This window comes from Mus musculus, chromosome 2 (genome assembly GCF_000001635.26).
Source record: "Mus musculus strain C57BL/6J chromosome 2, GRCm38.p6 C57BL/6J".
Classification (NCBI taxonomy): domain Eukaryota; kingdom Metazoa; phylum Chordata; class Mammalia; order Rodentia; family Muridae; genus Mus; species Mus musculus.
Window position 1 is genome coordinate 150,180,310 of NC_000068.7, and position 19,026 is coordinate 150,199,335.

Here is a 19,026-nt window from a genome sequence, read left to right on the forward strand (position 1 = left end):
TTGCTTGTATCCATTCTAACTAATGACATCTCTATTAAAAACAGAATAAGTGGTATAGGGATTAAGGTTTTTCGACAACCGCTTTTTTGACGCTCATAAACTGTCCATCTCACAAAATTTGGCAACATCATTACAAGTATGTGATTGACACCAACTTTAATATGGACTATATACTTATTAGAAGTTTTTAGACATCGCCTCTCGGCCTTTTGGATAAGGTCAAGTGTAGAAGTTTTTAGACTCACACTTATCACCTATTCAATGTCTATATCTTTTGCAATATCTAAGGAGTAGATTAACCACACTGGTATTTCTAGAGCATAACTCTATTGGGCTGTGATTCAAGTGGTGAGATCTGTTAAGGTATTATTTCCTTGTCTTTGTACTTAGAGGAATGCCTTGCAAACACAAATTAGAGGAGACATCTAGCCACTATTGGATTCTTCAGCTGTCCATAGTAGTTAGTCATTGTTGGACTAGTGGGACTACAGCATGTGATTTATTTTAATAAATCCATTTTCTACATAATAGAAAGTTTCGTTCTATCAGTTCTGTTCATCTGAAAAACCTTCACTAACAGAGCCTAGGGTTTGTGGTTGTTGTTTTGTTTGCTTTACAGACCCATTGAGGAAGATGTATGTGCTGGTTTACAAGAGGGCTCCACAGTGTTTGTTATGTGTTTCCTGCTTTGCTCTGACAGTTGTCTCATTACCATCAGGTGAAAAATATGTGCAGGTTGCCTGAATTCAGCCTGAAACCACAAAACAAAATTTTCTTTCCAAAAATCTTCTTTAGTTGTCAATATTCTGGATACCCATACACTTGAGGGACAGATTGATAACTCCACTGTTGGTTGATTTTTTTTTTAATTTCTTTTTTTTTTTTAAATGATTTATTTATTTTTGTATATGAGTATACCATTGCTCTCTTCAGACTCACCAGAAGAGGGCATCAGACATCCCCTGCAGATGGCTGTGAGCTACCATATCCTTGCTGGGAATTGGACTCAGCACCACTGGAAGAGATAAATCAGCTATGCAAGCTATCCAGCTTGATTGCAGGAGAAAGAAGGGGAAGTGACTACTGAGTACTGGGAGCTCAGAAAAAGTACAATTTTGCAAAGTTGTGAACACAGGGTCGCTGCCCATAATGGGGAGAAATGGGCAGCTGAGCAGCAGGTATCTGGAGTTGTAGATCCTCTGAGGTGCTCTGTGGGAGGAGAGACGGAAGGCTATTAGAGGCAGGCACTGTGCTACTGAAATGCAAATCAGCTGATCTGGAAAAGGACTTCTCCCAAGATGGAACCACTAGGTACACTAGGTAGTTTCTCTTCAGTACTCTAGACCCCTAAGGGTGGTGCTCATGTCACTCAAGACTCACTAGCCAATCAGAACCTCCAGCCGGGCCTGCCACTCAGGAGAAGAGGACGCTCTTCCTGTTACCAAGCCTGTAAGTTCCTGTCTGAATCTGAGCCGGAAAGAAGGTTTCTCTGCGGTGTGTCCTGAGTGCCTCTGCTGGGTGCTCTGAGGGAGCTCTGAAAAGCTTAAAATTTCCGGACATGGTAAGTGCAGGATCATCTCCCACAAAGGGAGGAGCAAGCGGTTTAGTAAAGGGTGCACATGTGGTGGGTTTTCCCAGCAGCTGGATTGTAAGCAGCAGCCAGACAGATATGGCCACGTGTGAGGTCCTTTGTGGTTCTAGTCTCTCCTTGAACCTGGCGGTGGCCTCTGAAGAAGCTTATTATGGGAGCTGTATTTTTACAAAGCATTTGGGGCAGGGGCTTGTGTGCCCAAAAAATACTTAGCAGGATGCCAACCCTGAGAACCGCAGTTTCTCTATTTTCTGTAAGTTCTGCCTGTAGCATTTAATATGGAGGTGTAAGATCCATTTGGAGTTAATATTGTGGAGGCTGTAAAAGCCCTATCATATGTTGAGTAGCACTTCAATATTAAGCTATGATGTAGAAGAGTAGAATTGATGATGCTAAAGACTTAATTGGGAAGTAGGAAGTGGCACCAAGTAGAAAGTAGCAGAGAGAGGACTGCCTGTAAAACACCCCCACCCCTCAGGTACATAGCATGCTAACCCGGCCTGCTAGAGAACAGTATGGGTGTGTTTGTTTACCAGGATTGTCCAGACATTTGTCTCCAAACTATAAAAATAGAGACAGCTTTCCTTTACAATCAACAACAAGGCCCATCTTGATAGCAAAGAACAGGCACCTAACAAGGTGCTCAAGGTGGCATTATAGGGTCACAACAAATACTAAGGCATGGTGTTGACTGGACTCAGGTCAATGAGAAGAGATATAGACCAGTGTATGGGTGTCCTCCAACCTCTCTGGATTGGGGTGAGGGGACTACAAAAAGAGAGGGACCTGTGTAAGCATTGAGTTCTCTGACCAATTTTGAAGCTGGTGTAATCACAGCAGAGAAAAGGAGGTGGAAGAAGGAAGGTGAGGGCCTTTCTGCTTTGACAGTAGTTGGTAATAGCAGTGAGTAGTCAGGTAGTCAGTTTTAGACAATCAGTAAAAGTACAAACCGGTGATCTTGGTGGGTTCCTAGAGCAGGGCACTCAGAAAACTGGGCGAGGAACTGAACTTATTTCTAGAAACCAAATTTCCATATTTACACTAGTTCAAAGAACACAAGATCTAGACAATCTGATGTGGTGTGCCTAACGGGAATGTTAATTTTCCTGTCTGAAAATCCAGCATATGAGAGAAAAGACTTGGAGCGCTCTAGTACTTATGCTTAGTCCCTGAAGAATATTGGACCGTAAAGTGTGTTTCAACTTGTAAAAATAATCTTTGCAAGTATAATTCAATCATATCATTCTTCTTTCTCCCTGCAAATAAGTCTGAAACCCTTGGACAATTGGTTGAGGAGCTTATTTAACAAGTCACAGCAGAACAGGCTGTCAGCAGACCTCAGTCCCTACCTATTATGTCATATGGCTGGCATACCTCACCCTCTAGCCCAGGGGTAGGGCTACCCTTCACCCAGCTGCCATTCCTTATGCAATCCAACCTTTTTGATTACCTGCTTGTTTTATTATTAATCTGTCATTATTGTTAATCTGTCATCTTGATCTCTTTGTCTGGATCTTGCTTTTCTCCTTCTCTCCACATGGTTTAGAGTCATGTTCACTTTGTACTCTGTTCTCCTAGATATTCCTGGCTTTGATTATGTTCTCTCTTTTATGTATAATAAACTTTCTATTCTACCATACATACCAGCGGTTGTATCCTTTATTTAATCTTTCTTTTTTTTTTTCATTTACCTCCCATTAACCACTCCTTGTTAAGAAATTCATAGGCACTTTTTCTTTTAACTATTGCTACTGTTCTAATGTGACTGCAGTTTGGCTGCAGGACTTCCCAACTATGAAGCAGACATGGCTGTACTGAACATGGCATGTGTAAAGGAATATGCAAACAAAGGACCCTGTGCCTGGAAAAAGGAAAACAAGTGCTCTGGGAGACTGGAAAATTCTGTTAAATACAATTTCTCCAGACCAGGGCTTGGTGTGCACATAGAGTGGAAAGGCAGATCTGAAAGGTTTCAGCTGGCCAAGGCATTTGCTCTCCTATTCCCCCAGTAGAAGGGCTGCAGTTGGCCTGAGGCTATCTGAGTTTTGTAAACTAAGGAGGGACCCTGGATAGGCCTAACAATCAGGAGCAGCATTGGAAGGTAGCTTGCAGGTTCTTTCCAGGATTCCCCTCCGATGCATCTGTAGCAAGCTGGGAGGAAGACCACAAGCCATGCCATGCTGACACTGAAATGGACTGTTTGACAGACTATGGATTGATTGGTTCATGTGGTGATATGCTCAGAGGCCCTTGGCCTCTGACCTTCCCAAGCCTGAATTCCAATTGGGGGGGTGGGGGGCGCTGTAGAGCGCTGGTAGTGGAAGTCTGTGGTGTTCATACTGTCATTTTTCAGTGTTTACATGCAAGCATTGCTTTTGATACGTAGTAGGAAGACATTGGAAGAATGAAGGTCTGGTTTCTAGAATTTCAGAAACATCCACATTCAGTTATATGGGACAAATAATTTTGGAATTAGTAGAAAGAAAGTGATAGGGGTCATCCTTCAGTAGTGTTTGATTAGAATCCTCTTACCTTTCCACTGCCTCCATTTACAATGGTATTCATGGAAATTCAGTTCCAGAAGACAAAAGGCGTCTCTATGATACATAACTTCTCAGGTGTGCATGGTGTTGGGTAGGTGGATAAGACAGATTGCACATCTTGTGATATAATCCATGTGGCAGGCAGCACACATTAAATTATTTTTCAACATTGTTCTCTGTGAGGCTTCAGTGGGGCTAGTTTTACCTGAAATCCCAAGGGGTCATGAGGGGTTGCAGAGCCATTAGCCCATCTTTGTGATCATCTTCATTTACAGAGAGAACTCTGGAACATGGGGAGTTTGAATGACACATCAGCAGTTGCTGGAGGAACAAATATATAACACTTTAGGGGTAACTTTGAGTTATTGTTATCAGAGCCATGAATTCTCGGTTTATTTAATTTCTTTATACATACAATCACAGGTAACATTGGTCAAGTTCAATTTTTCCTGGAGTAGTTCCATTAGATATTTTGATGAAAACTTGAATAGCATTTTAGGCTTATGTTTTTGGCCTTTTCTCTGCTTCCCCCACATTCTTTCACAAATTTTGTACACATTCTTGATTATGCTATCTCTGTTATAAGTATAGAATTTACACTGTGCCAATGTGTATACTATTTCTTCAAAATACTATAGCGCAATCTGAGTTTTCCCACATGACATATAGCCTTGGAATCAACTTTCCTGTTATAAATTTTTGCAACTTTTAGATTTAAAATTGTTATTGTCCTGTGTAACCATTCCTTCTATTGTCTGAGATTCTCTCATCCATCTCTATTCTGTGGGTTAACCTTGACTATTTAGTTCCTCTTTGCGGTCCCAAAAATCTGATTTACAGAATTCCCTTAGTTTTTGCTATCTTTTATATAATTCTTCTTTTACTTATAAAATTCTTTCATTTACATTTCAAATGTTTCCCCCTTTCCCAGTCTCCCCTTCCTAGAGTTTTCATCCCATCCCACTCCTTTTCCTCTGTGTTCCCCCACATAAACATCTACCCCCACCACCACCTTACCGATTAAAGTTTTACTCCTGGATGTAATTTCATGTAAAAGTATTGTATTTAGAAGTGCAAACAGACTAAGAGGAGCATCATATCATAATGCTTGAATAGATTGTTGATAAGTGTCATGTTTTTTTCTAGAAAATATAATTTTTCCTTATTTATTTATTTATTTCTGTCATTTATTTACATTCCAAATGTTCCCCACTTAGTAGTCTCCCCTCCCAGAGTCCTTCGCCCCATCCAGTCTAGCCTTTTCCTCTGAGAAGATGCTCCTCCGCTCACATATAGCCTCTGTAGCCACCCACCCTTACCTCATTCTCAGAGCATATCTCCCTTCACTGGGGCATCAAGTCTCTACTGGATTGGACACATCCAGTCCCAATGAGGCCAGACCAGGCAGTCCTCTGCTACATACGTGTCTGGGGTCATGGAGCAGCCCACCTATGCTCTTTGGTTGGTGCCTTAGTCTCTGGGAACTCTGAGGGTTCCAGGTTAGTTGATACTGTTGTTCTTATCATCCCTTTCGACTTCTCCAGTCCTTGCCCTAACTCTTCCATCATGGCCCCTGACCTCAATCCAGTGGTTTGCTGTAAGTATCTGCATCTGCCTCAGGCACACTGCTACTAGAACTTCTCTGAGGACAGCCATGATAGATAGGCTCCTGTCTGTAAGCATCACATAGCAGCAATAATAGTGTCAGGGTTTGGTGCCTGCCCATGGGAGGAATCCCAATTTCGTTAGGTCAATAAATAACCTTTCCTTCAGTCTCTGTTCCAGTTCGTCCCTGCATTTCTGGGTCAAAGCTTTTGAAGGTAAGAGGGTGCCCCCATCTCAACACTGGCGGCCTTGTCTATATCTGGAGTTGGTCTTTTCAGGCTCCCTATCCCCACTGTTTTGCATTTTTATCCTGGAAGCCTCTCACATCCCACATCTCTGGGACTTTCAGCCACTAAAAACAAGGACATCATGAATTTGCCGGCTAATGGATGGAACTAGAAAATATCATCCTGAGGGAGTAAAGCCAGATCCAAAGGATATGTGGATTATGTACCCGCTGATAAGTGGATATTAGCCCAAAATTACACAATATCTATGCTACAACTTACAGACAGTATGAAGATTAACAAGAAGGAAGGCCCAAATGAGGATGCTTCAATCCCACGTAGAAAGGGGAACAAATTAATCATGGAAGGCAGAGGGAAGGATCAAGGTAGGAGAGGAAAAGAAAAGGGGAAAGTGGGGTCTGGATTAGGGGGAAGAGGGGAAAATGAGGTCAGGATCAGTTATAGGGGAAGATAGGAAAGAAGCCAGAGTGCCAGGAGAATAATGGAAATCTGTGAGGACATGGTGTGGGGGGAGGGCCAACCTCTATTTTGTGCTTTCTTTATATTTCTATTTCCATTTATACATCGTGAACTGTTAGATTTTCTTCAACTGTTTGGTTTTCTTGCTATACTTATAGAATTGCTTGGACTTGTCCAATTGTTTGATTGTGTTTTCCTGCATTTATCCATTTCCCTTTTAAGGACCTCTATCACCTTCATACAGTTGCTTTTTGAAGGTCATTTTTTTGGTGCTTTAAGTTAGGTTGGAATATTCAGGACATGCAGTTGGAGGATAGCTTTGTTCTATTGGTGACATATTTTCCTGGCTGTCATTGTGATCCTAAGTTGGTGTCTAGGCATCTAGGTTTGTGGTCTTTATAGGCCTACCTGCTGATTTCTGGGTTGTCTTCTTTTGGTGGGAGTTTTGAGCCTGGGTTTCTGTTGGCTCTTTAACTTTTCAGAGAGTATGTTGGCTGAGTGTGGCCTCAGTTACTTATCTGTTTTGTGGGTGTGTTCAAGAGGGAATATTTGCTGGTTTGCTTGAGTGGTTTCTGGGTGTGTTCAAGAGGGAATGATTGCTGGTTTGGGAGGATTGGGAAGAGACTCAAGGAAAAGATGCTCTGAGTAATCTTGACAGACACGTGACAGAAGATAGGGGATGCTGCTTTTATTTATTTATTTATTTATTTATTCATTTATTTATTTATTTTTGGTTTTTTCGAGACAGGGTTTCTCTGTGTAGCCCTGGCTGTCCTGGAACTCACTCTGTAGACCAGGCTGGCCTCGAACTCAGAAATCCACCTGCCTCTCCCTCCCTAGTGCTAGGATTAAAGGCGTGTGCCAACACACCCATCTGGGGATGCTGCATTTTGTGTTCTAATCCAATGCTATAGAAAACTGAAAATTGCATCTAGGGTAACTGTGGCAGATCTATGGACATCCTAAGTGGTCTTCTGCCAAGCATAGCATATGGTTGAGATGGTGTTTCTTTGTGAGTAGGGGCTGGGACACATAGATGGAGCAGAAAAAGAAGGGCATTTGGGGATTATCTGTGGTATTTATTGGGACCATGGAAACTGGGACAGAAAGCTTTCCCTGATCTTGTGTTGTGGTGCTTTAGCAACTAAGAGATTATCACCATTAATGTGAAGCCCATTGCTCTGGATTTGCAGCCTAAGAAGGTGCCCTAAGAGTAATAATTTCTTCTGCTATGCCTTCAATTAATGGAAGGAGTTGGCACTCCCAGGATGGAACTACATATTAAACCTGCTATAACTAAGGTACATGCATTGTATGCTCCATCCCAATTGAGGAGCCAAATTTCTCAGGCTCACCCATATTGTGCTCGTTCTGAAATCAAGAAAGTTGTGAAATTATGGTCATGGATTCTTCCTTTCTAGTTTCAGTTCAGCACTATTCCAGCCTTCTATATTTGTCAGAGTTGCAGCCCCAGTGAGGATACTGTGAGTGTTCATGTTATGAAGCTGTGCAGATGATGCCTAGCTGTATTTTGAGACCACAAGATGTTGAGATACCTATGATATGAGAATCTGCCATGGAGAGATGCATATAGGGAGTGGAAGTACCGAAACTGAAAGATGTATGAGAAATATCAGGGATAGAGCCCTCTAAGCACTTTAAAACTGAAGCGTCATGTGGCTGGGACAGAGCTACAGGATTTAGAGTTTGCCTTGTTGGGTTTCTTGTCAAGGTCCAATGTACACATTCTTCCATATTGGAATGTAAAGGGTTGTTTATGCCATTGTATATTTGAAAGATATAATTTGTTTCCTGATTTTACAAGGTGTGGCAGTCACAAGATTGCTTTCAGTGTCAAAGGAGTCTTTGGAAGTTTGAATAGGGCAGGGGCTGTTATAGCCATTGAATTTAGACAAATATATTTTCATGAGAGAATGACCATGAATCTATAGTGACCAGAGTCACCATGTACTCAATACGTTAAAATATGTCTACTATGTTGTGGTTGAAACTTATCAGTTTCTTTCTTCTGCTGTCATAGCCTCATCATTATAGACTCTATCACTAAGTCATATAAGACACAATAGAAGCAACTGTAATTCAGTGCTAAGGTATTTCACTGATATTTTTATATTTTTGGTTTTGTTGTTTTTATTTTTGATTTTGAATGCAATGTATCCATTTGCGGCCCTGGCTGTCGTGAAAGTAGATTTGCAGACCAGGCAGCACTTGAATTTAGTGATCCACCTGCCTCTCTCTCCAGAGTGCTGGGTGGGATTAGATGTAGGCCAAAATGCCTGGCTGGTTTTGTTTTTATGTTATTAGCTGATTAGCTTGGAATGTAAATTTTGTATATGCATGCATAAGCTGATGTGCTGAACTTTAGGCACACTCAGATTTTGAAACTTGACAGACAGTATATTATATTTCTCAGGATGTCCTGTGATTACTACTACATGGATGTTCCATTGGATTGTGAGTGTGTGGCATTATTACTACCTGTGGGATTTGTTTTAAATTTTTGAGTGAATATGAGTATTTTCCCTGTATGCATGAATACATTTATCTTGTGTACCTGATGCTCACAGTAGGCAGAAGATGGCCTAACAACTCCTGAATTGGTCCAATGGACAGTTATGCGCCTCCATGTAAATACTGGTAATTTGCTCCAATTATAAGCAACATAGGAAACACCTGTGGTGAGCCTCCTCTCCCTCCCTATGTTCCTAATTCATGATCAAGACTTATATAGCGAATCCGGGCATGGGGTTGCACACCTTTAATCCCAGCACTCGGGAGGCAGAGGCAGGCGGATTTCTGAGTTCGAGGCCAGCCTGGTCTACAAAGTGAGTTCCAGGACAGCCAGGACTATACAGAGAAACCCTGTCTCAACAAACAAAAAAACAAACAGTCAAACAAACAAACAAAAAGACTTATATAGTGAATATTTTCTCTTTTTCTTGCTAATATTTTCATTTGTCCATTTGTAAATGTTTAAACATGCATACCTTATTAGTAAGCACTTATTAATTTTACTGTTGAAACTGGGTCACTTGAGGATTTGGAAGATGAATACAGACCTACAGTGAATATATAATTCTTTGTAGGAACTTCAGTGAAGACCTCTGAGTTCTTTCCATCTTTTTTGTTTCTTTGTTTGATTTGTACAGGGGAGTTAGTGTCTTAATATGGACCTCCTGATGTTGTGGAACTCATGGCATAGACCAGGCTTACCCTACCATTCAAGGAGATACACCTGGGTCTGCCTTCTGAGTGTTGGGATTCAAGGCACAAGTAATACACTCAGCATGCTCATCATTTTCTTAGTTAGTAATTATTAATACATTTTATCTAATGTGTGCTCGGTACTGTTGAACTGTTTACTTGCGGGTTTATGTCTATTAATTACCACTTTCTTGCAGGGTTTTATCCTCTTCAAGTGGTGTAGAAATGACAGAGGTGAAGTTCATTCATTATTCAGTTTCCTTCTTAAATGCCTTGATTACATTAAGGTGTTTGTGTCAGGAATTAAGTGCAGGAATTACCAGAATGATATGACTATATTCTCAATGAAGTATGTATTTACAGTGTTCTCAGTAATATGTTTTCTCATTCACACATGCCTGGGATATTTTAGGGTAGAGTGACCTATGATGATGTGCATGTGAACTTCACTCGGGAAGAGTGGGCTTTGCTGGATTCTTCTCAGAAGAATCTCTACAAAGAAGTGATGCTGGAGACCTACAGGAATCTCGCTGCTATAGGTAAGACGGTGAATTTCTTTTCACTTTTGAAAATGTCAGTACAACTGTTTCTTTGTTATTGTTCCTTGTTCTTGTCATTTCCGTTGAGAATGTAGAAGAATGAGGTGAATTAATCAGGCTCGGTTGTAAAGTTCACTGAAGTTAGTAACTTAAACTTTTCTAATTCCTAATAGTCTAACATATGGCCTCTATATTTTAGGCTATGTTTGGGAAGACCATAATACGGAAGAGCATCTTCATATTTCTAGAAGATATGGAAGGTAATTTTCATGTGCACACTGATAAGAATATGCCTTGGAAGCACTGCTCTAAGTTATGAATGATTATTGAATTATGATAAGCTGTGTATGTCAGTGACAGGAATCTATTTGTGTTTTCAAACCATTCCTCTAAGTACAAAAACAAACAAACAATGAGTTAACAGATTTACCATTTAAATCTCAGCCCAATAGAGCTATGCTGAAGAACTGCCAGTGTGTTTAACCTCCTACACTTAGACATTGTAAAATATACACATTGAATAGGTGGTAAGTTTATGTACAAAACCTTGTAATAAGTATATAGTCCATACTAAAGCTGACGTCAGTCATATACTTGTAAAAACATTGCTAAGTTTAGTAAGATGGGCGGTTTATGATAGTCAAGAGTGCTGTGCTGGAGAAACCTTAATCCCTATAACAAAATTGTATGTGGAAAAATACCAAACTGTTAGTTCATTGGAAGCCTTTTACTTGTTATTCTTTTATTAGGGATGTCATATATTACAATGGATATAAGCCATGGGACAATAGGAATATATTGAAAGAAGCAACACACCTCTCTTATCTTCCAGCACAATTAGAAGATATGTAGTCCTCCCCACTTTGGGTAGGCTTTCTAAATGTGCTACAAGTTTACAAATAATTGGCTTTCCAACTGTATTGTGGACATCTACAAACTAATACTGCGGACTATCTCTGTAATATTAGGAATGTGGAAATTCTTATATTTGCCTTGGTTTGTAAATATAGTATTACTTTCACAATAGCAAAATTTATATGTTCAGTGTGGTAAAGTTCTTCCTGTTCTATTCAGATATATGAACCACCTCTTATAGTTGAAAGGTGCTGTAAATATAAGCTATGTAATCAATGCTCTTCTTAGTCCAAGTATCCTTAAAGATACAAAACCATCCATAATGAAGGGGAACTCCATGAGTGTAAACAAAGTGATAGTACATTAAAATCAGGTTGTTCTTTACAATTAGACCAAATCCTAAAACATATTCACAAAAATGAAAAGATTCATCAGTGTAATGGTGTGAGAAAGCTTTCACATGTGACAATTGTCTTTGCAGGCATGAAAGAAGTCATACTGAACAGCTGCTCTCTGAGTTTATCCAATGTGATAAAGCCTTTGCATTTCAGAGTCATAACCAAAGACAAGAAAGAATTCATACTGCAGAGACACCCTATGAATGTAACCAATGTGGTAAATCCTTTGCAAGAAAGAGTCATCTCCTAAGACATAAAAGAACACATACTGGAGAGAAACCCTTTCAATGTTACCAATGTGGTAAAACTCTTGCTCGAAATACTCATCTCCTACAACATAAAAAAGTACACACTGGAGAGAAACCCTATGAATGTAAGCATTGTGACAAAGCCTCTGTATGTCATATTGGTCTCCTGTATCATAAAAGAACACATGCTGGACAGAGACCATATGAATGGAATGAATGTGGTAAATCCATTGTATATCACAGTTGTATTAAACAATGTAAAAGAAGACATACTGGAGAAAAACCCTTTGAATGTAACCAATGTGGTAAATCCTTTGCAAGAAAGAGTAATCTCCTAAGACATAAAAGAATACATACTGGTGAGAAACCTTATAAGTGTGACCAGTGTGGTAAAGATTTTGCAAGTCCCAGTTCTCTTAAATGCCATAAAAGAGTTCATACAGGAGAGAATCCTTATGAATGTAAACAGTGTGGTAAAGCCTTTGCACGTTTAAGTATTCTCCGAACACATAAAAGAACACATACTGGAGAAAAACCCTTTGAATGTAACGAATGTGGTAAATCCTTTGCAAGAAAGAGTCATCTCCTAAGACATAAAAGAATACATACTGGTGAGAAACCTTATAAGTGTGACCAGTGTGGTAAAGATTTAGCATGTCCCAATTCTCTTCAATACCATAAAAGAGTTCATACAGGAGAGAAATCTTATGAATGTAAACAATGTGGTAAAGCCTTTGCATTTTCAACTAGTCTCCGAATACATAAAAGAACACATACAGGAGAGAAACCCTATGAATGCAATCAATGTGGTAAAGCCTTTTCGTCTCCAAGTGGATTCCTGTATCATAAACAAACACATACTGGAGAGAGACCATATGAATGCAATGAATGTGGTAAATCCTTCATACATCGCAGTAATTTTCAAATGCATAAAAGAACACATACTGGAGAGAAACCCTTTGAATGTGACCAATGTGGTAAAAGCTTTGCACAAAACACTTATCTTTTACAACATAAAAGAGTACACACTGGAGAAAAACCCTATGAATGTAAGCATTGTGGCAAAGCCTTTGCATATTCTAATAATCTCCGAGTGCATATTAGAACACATACTAAGTATTTAGTATGGTAAAGCTTTTTCAAATGTCACAAGTTTTCATAATCACGAAAGAGAAACCCTATGAGTGTATTCAGTATGTTTAAACCTTTGCACATTTCTATAATCTTCATCATGAACGTATTCATAGAATTCAGAACGTATTCATAGACAGTCATGGTTTTTTTTTTTTTTTGGTTTTTTGAGACAGGGTTTCTCTGTGTAGTCCTGGCTGTCCTGGAACTCGCTCTGTAGACCAGGCTGGCCTCGAACTCAGAAATCCGCTTGCCTCTGCCTGCCAAGTGCTAGAATTAAAGGCGTGTGCCACCACACCCAGCCAGTCATGGTTTTTATGAACAAAAGATGTATAATTGAAGCTGGTCCACTATTTGTAAGTCTCCAGATCCTCTAGGGCCTATGAATTTGACCTTAGATTCATCTTGTGAATAAACTGATGTTGATAACAAAAAGGCAATTCTTAGGACAAGTTTCATTTGCTTATTCCCAAGATTTGCATACCACAGTCATTTTTGAATACATAAGAAAAAAATCCACATTGGAGAGAAACCCAGCAAAACTAATCAATGTGTTAACGATTTTTCACAACACAGCTATTCACAAATTCATAAACAACATATAGTGGATAGGAATCTTATGAATATACAGTTTGTAAGTCATTTGCATGTAGTAGTAGTGTGAACAGATAAAGAGTCATAGTGCAAAGGAAACCCTAATTGATATCAGGGGTGTAATACTTGCACTTCATGGTATCTTCATACAAAATGTTTTGTGTATAATCCATCTTTTAAAGCCTTTGCATATCAAAGTAGTCCTTGAGAACCTAACGAACTCATGTTGAAGGCAATTTATGACTAAAAAATTTGATAACATCTATAGCTGACACACTTATATTCAGTTACACAAGATTATTTTTCTGGATTCTATATATATTTTACATATTAGCTGTCTATTGGATATAGGGTTGGTGAAGATCTTTTCCCAATCTGTAAGTTGCTCTTTTGTCTTACTGACAGTGTCCTTGTCTTACAGAAGCTTTTCAGTTTTATGTGGTCCCACTTGTCATTTGTTGATCTTAGAGCCTCAGTCATTGGTTTTCTATTTGGAAAATTTTCACTGTGCAAATGTGTTCGAGGCAATATCCCACTCTTCTGTTAGGTTCATTGTATCTGGTTTTATGTTGAGGTCTCCAAAACCCAATTAAAAAATGGAGACAGAACTAAACAAGATTCTTGACAGAGAGATCATGAATAGGTGAGAAGCCCTTAAAAAATCGTTCAAAATCCTTAGTCCTCAGGGAATTGCAAATCAAAATGACCTTGAGATTTACCTTACACCAATCAGAATGGTGAAGATGATAAACTCAAGTGACAGCACATGCTGGTGAGGATGTAGAGGAAGAGGACCACTCCATTGCTGATGGACTTGCAAACTGATACAACCACTCTGGATATCATCCTGGCAGTTCCTCAGAAAATTGGAAATCAATCTTCCAGCTATAGCGCTCTTGGACATATACCCAAAAGATGCTCACCTATACCAAAGGACATGTGCTCCACTACCTTCATAGCAGCTTTATTCATAATAGGCTGAAGCTGGAAACAACCCAGATGTCTCTCAACCGAAGAATGATTACAGAAAATGTGTTTCATTTACACAATGGGATACACTTCAACTATTAAAAGCAAGGACCTTATGAATTTTCCAGGCCAATGGATGGAACTAGAAAATATCCTGTGTTCTGTAAGCCAGACCCAAAAGAAATGCATGGTATGTATTTACTAATAAGTGGATATTAACCAGAAAGTTCAAACCACCCATGATAAAACTCAGACCTTTTGAAGTTTAACATAAAGGCCCAAGTGAGGATGCTTCAATCCCACTTAGAAGATTTGAACAGGCTGGACTGTAGTGGCTCACGCCTTTAATCTCAGCACTTGGGAGGCAGAGGCAGGCAGATTTCTCATTTGGAGGCCAGCCTGGTCTACCGAGTGAGTTCCAGGACAGCCAGGGCTATAAGAGAAACCCTGTCTCGAAAAACAAAACAAAAACAAAAACAAACAAAAGACAGCAACAACAAAGAAAGATTGAATGAAATAATCACTGTAGGGGGATCTTGGTGGGAGGCAGAGGAAAAAGGGGGCAGGAGAGAAGCTTAGATTGCCTGGAGAATGAAAGGAAGTGTGCTGCTATGGGGTGTGGGGTAAACTCCAGAATGTCTTAGAGTTCTGTGATGTGAGAGGCTTTCAGGACTCGATGGTGATAACCTTAGCTGAAATGCACAAGATGGGGGAGCTGGAACCTGAAGAGACAATCTGCAGTAAATAGACAGGGCCCCCAGTGGAGAGATGGAGTCACCCACCCATCTTCAAAATGTTTAACTCAGAATTGTTCCTGTGTAAAGGAATCAGACAGAAATGGAGCAGAGAATGACTGAAAGGCCATCCAGTTACCTGCCCACCTTGGGATCCATCCTATGGGCTTGTACCAAACCCTGACACTATTACTGATCCCATGTTGTGCTTGCAGACAGGAGTCTAGCATGGTTGTCATCTGAGAGCCTCTACCAGCAACTGACAAATGCATATACTTAGAGCCAACGATTGTACTGAGGTTGGGTCCAATATGGAAGAGTTAGGGGAAGGATATTATAAGCTGAAGGAGATGGCAACCACATAGGAAGAACAACAGTATCCACTACCCTGGACCTCTCAGAGCTCCCAAAGACTAAGACACCAACTAAAGAGCATGCATGGTCTGGTCTTTGGCCCTAGACACATTTACCAGAGGACTGCCTGGTCTAGCCTCTGGGAGTAGATGCACCTGACCTTGTAGTGACTTGATACCCCATGGATAGGGGATCCTAAGGGTGGGGTGGGGTGCAGGTGATGCTTGTGGGTAGGGGAACATTCTTTTAAGAGGAAAAGGGTAGGGGGAATGCAGTGAGGAACTCTTACAGGGAAGAACAAAGGCGATGATGCCCCCTTTATTTTCTTTGTACTTGCAAATGCAATACTCTTCAATTACATGAAATTACTTATCCAGGTGTAAAACTATGGGTATGTATTCGTGTCTTTTCTCTCACTGTGATAAAACACAATGTCTAAGACATTGTAAAATATTTTAATTTGGCTTGTCTTTTAAGAGGAGGATGGGACCACCTTGAAATTGACAATGCTAGTGTCACAATTTCCCTTTAAATTCTGGGCTATGTTATCCAGCCTGCATTGGATGTCAGTCATTAGTCAAGGCTACATTTTATCTCTTGATTCTCATGTGTTAGTCTCTTGAGTACAAATTAAAGAATAGAATATGTATCACAATGTGTGCTATGTTGTCAACACTTTTTAACAGTTCTAATATTAAAATGTTTAATAGAATATAACATTAAATGCCTCATGTGTTTTGAAAATTGCATTTTCATGTATCTGTCAGAGATATAATGGAGTAGGATAATCAGCACTCAACTGTATATCCTACTGCAATGCTTTATTGGCAGATATGTACATATCATTTGATGTTCCATGCTTCTTCATGTTCCCATTATTTACCATTTGGCACTTCACTGGAAGCATCCCACCAAACAGGATTATCTAGAAATGTTAGATGATGTAATAGAAGTAAGTTTTTTTTTTTTAAATAAAGTGTTTCTGGTGTGTGTGTGTGTGTGTGTGTGTGTAATGTGATTATGGGTTTTTAGACCATGTCAGATAATCAGAGACTTGGTGACAGCATTATAGCATCTATTTTGGCCATCTTTATACAATGATCAAGGTTAGGTTGCTATCATTGTATAAAGTGCACTATGACCTTGAAGCCGACTGCCCGGAGGCCAAGCAGCAAACTGGCCTTCGCCAGCCGCTTTTGGCTTTTTCCTTAACTGATTAGCTAGCATTTTATCTGGCTGCTACCCTTTTCCCTCATAATGAGCTGCTTCTTCCTCCAAGTCTGTTTCTTCAGAGGAGAATTCATCATCTGATTCAGAGCTACCAAGAGCTGGCTCCTTGAGCTCATCTAGTGATGAGTATAGGCTCCTTCTCCTAGAGACCTCCGCTAATTGATCTTTTTTCTTTTCTTTTTTCTTTTCCTTCCTTCTAATCTCTCCCCAGGTATTCTTACCTGACCTCAACTTTTCCTCGGGTTCAAGACCCTTGGAAAGGCCTGTATACTTAGTTTGTGTACCATATTTCCTCTTTGCTCCTACTCTCTCTCCCCGCTTTACTTCTGATAGATTGCCCTGAATTTCATCCAGAATTTTCAGCCCTGCCTTAACCACTTGATAACATGTGAAAAGGAACAAAAAGGCTCCTAACACTAGAGAAAGTTCAAGGCCAAACATACCTTGTAAAGCTATTTCCCACTTTACTTCTGATAGACTGTCTTGAATTTCATTAGAAAGTTCAAGGCCAGACGTACCTTGTAAAGCTATTTCCCACTTTACTTCTGATAGACTGGCTTGAATTTCGTTAGAAAGTTCAAGACCAGACTTACCTTGTAAAGCTGTACTCACTGGTACCCCTGTTCCCCAGCTGAAGAGTTCTGAATTCACGCAGTTGAATCCTTCTCAACAGTCTGTGTTGCGGGAACACTTCATTACCACCGTTCCCCAGCTGAGGAGTTCTGAATCCAGGCCGGATCCTTCTCAACAGTCTGTTTTATGGGAACCTTTATGACCGTGACCCGCAGTTCTGGTTCCGGAATGAGGAATCTTCCTTGCGCTGGTGATGGTTAACTCCCGTCCCGGGTTCCAGCACCAACTCTTACCGCGCGTTCGCGACCGGCTAGGAAAGACGCAGCAAACCGGAATCTTCTGCGGCAAAACTTTATTGCTTACATCTTCAGGAGCAAGAGTGCAAGAGAGCAAGAGCGCTACATCTTCAGGAGCCAGAGCGCAAGAGCAAGAGCTCTATTGCTTACATCTTTAGGAGCCAGAGCTCAAGAGAGCAAGAGAGAGCAAGCGAAACCCCGTCCCTATTAAGGAGAATTATCCTTCGCCTAGGACGTGTCACTCCCTGATTGGCTGCAGCCCATCGGCCGAGTTGTCGTCACGGGGAAGGCAGAGCACATGGAGTGGAGAACTACCCTTGGCACATGCGCAGATTATTTGTTTACCACTTAGAACACAGGATGTCAGCGCCATCTTGTAACGGCGAATGTGGGGGCGGCTTCCCACAACTTCAGGCTCCATATCACCCACTGCTAGGACCAAATCTCAGCTACAGTCACCCTCCTAGATTCTCTAGGGTCTCCTCCATTCTTGGTCTCTGGCATATCCTACAGATGTCCTCCACCTATAGCTAGAGCTGCAGCTCTCCACCCTCTCTTCCCACACATTGTCCCCCAGCACTCCCCTCCCCTTCCCATCTCCCACACAATTCTCTCCCTCCATTCACCTCTGAAGACTGGTATTTCCTCTTCTGAATGAGAGTCAAGCATCCTTCCTTGTGACCTCCTTATGTTTTAGCTTCTTTGGCTCTGTGGATTGTACCATGAAAATCCCATAATTTGTGGCTAAAATCCACATATATTTAAGTACATAACTATACATGTCCTGAGTCTAGGTTACTTCACTGGTCTATCTGATTTTTTATGGTTCGATCCATTATCTTTCCTTGTTTTAATAATTGAATAGTATTCCATTGTATAAATTACACTTTTTTCTCCCGTTCTCCTGCTGAATGACATCTGGATGGTTTCCAGTTACTGGCTATTAAAAATAAAGCTTCTCCCTGTCAGCGCCAGCACCAGGTCACCTAGGGCATGGAGTCCGCGGATACCCCTAAGGTCCCCAGAGGACTCTCCTCAAGATCTTAGGATCACTGGTGAGTGGAACACAACACCTGTTCCAATCCAATCATGCAGGACCTGAGACAGCAGAAGGGAAGTAGAAAACCGGCTTGACCAGGGGCACAAGTCCCTTCCACTTGGCACCAGCACCGAGTTACCTTGGGCGTGGAATTGACAAACAGCGCCGCAGTCCTCAAAGGAGACACCACTTCCAGGCACTGTAGCACGCTCAGGATCTTAGGACAACAGGATCCCAGGATAATAGGAGCTGGGTCAAACCAGTATTTCAGGGTCTCAGAGGAAGCTTGACTGCCAAAAACTCTTGACACACCCAGAATCTCAGGTTCACAGGAGCCCACAATCAAAGGATCACAGAGAAAGCTGGACTCACTCTGAGGAGTCCTGAATCAACTG

The 19,026-nt window shown here is 40.8% G+C and overlaps 1 protein-coding gene and 1 long non-coding RNA gene across 2 annotated transcripts; one reads left to right on the plus strand and one right to left on the minus strand.

The window, feature by feature from the left end:
- Positions 1-976: 976 nt before the first annotated feature.
- On the minus strand, positions 977-17,342 carry Gm52531. Its single transcript, XR_003953947.1, has 3 exons — positions 17,317-17,342; positions 4,340-4,455; positions 977-1,209 (listed from the first exon to the last, which is right to left on the minus strand). It is a non-coding gene; the product is annotated as a predicted gene, 52531 (long non-coding RNA).
- Gm14139 (predicted gene 14139) lies at positions 1,446-12,970 on the plus strand. The gene is made up of 4 exons (NM_001145863.1): positions 1,446-1,561; positions 10,084-10,210; positions 10,410-10,470; positions 11,547-12,970. Exons 1-4 carry the CDS (start codon positions 1,559-1,561, stop codon positions 12,841-12,843), a joined length of 1,488 nt encoding a protein of 495 aa, NP_001139335.1. The 5' UTR covers positions 1,446-1,558; the 3' UTR covers positions 12,844-12,970.
- Positions 17,343-19,026: the final 1,684 nt, after the last annotated feature.

Coding starts and splice junctions, on each gene's coding strand:
- Gm14139 (NM_001145863.1), top strand. Junction 10,211..10,409: donor CAGGAATCTCGCTGCTATAG/GTAAGACGGTGA, acceptor TCTATATTTTAG/GCTATGTTTGGGAAGACCAT. Junction 10,471..11,546: donor ATTTCTAGAAGATATGGAAG/GTAATTTTCATG, acceptor TTGTCTTTGCAG/GCATGAAAGAAGTCATACTG.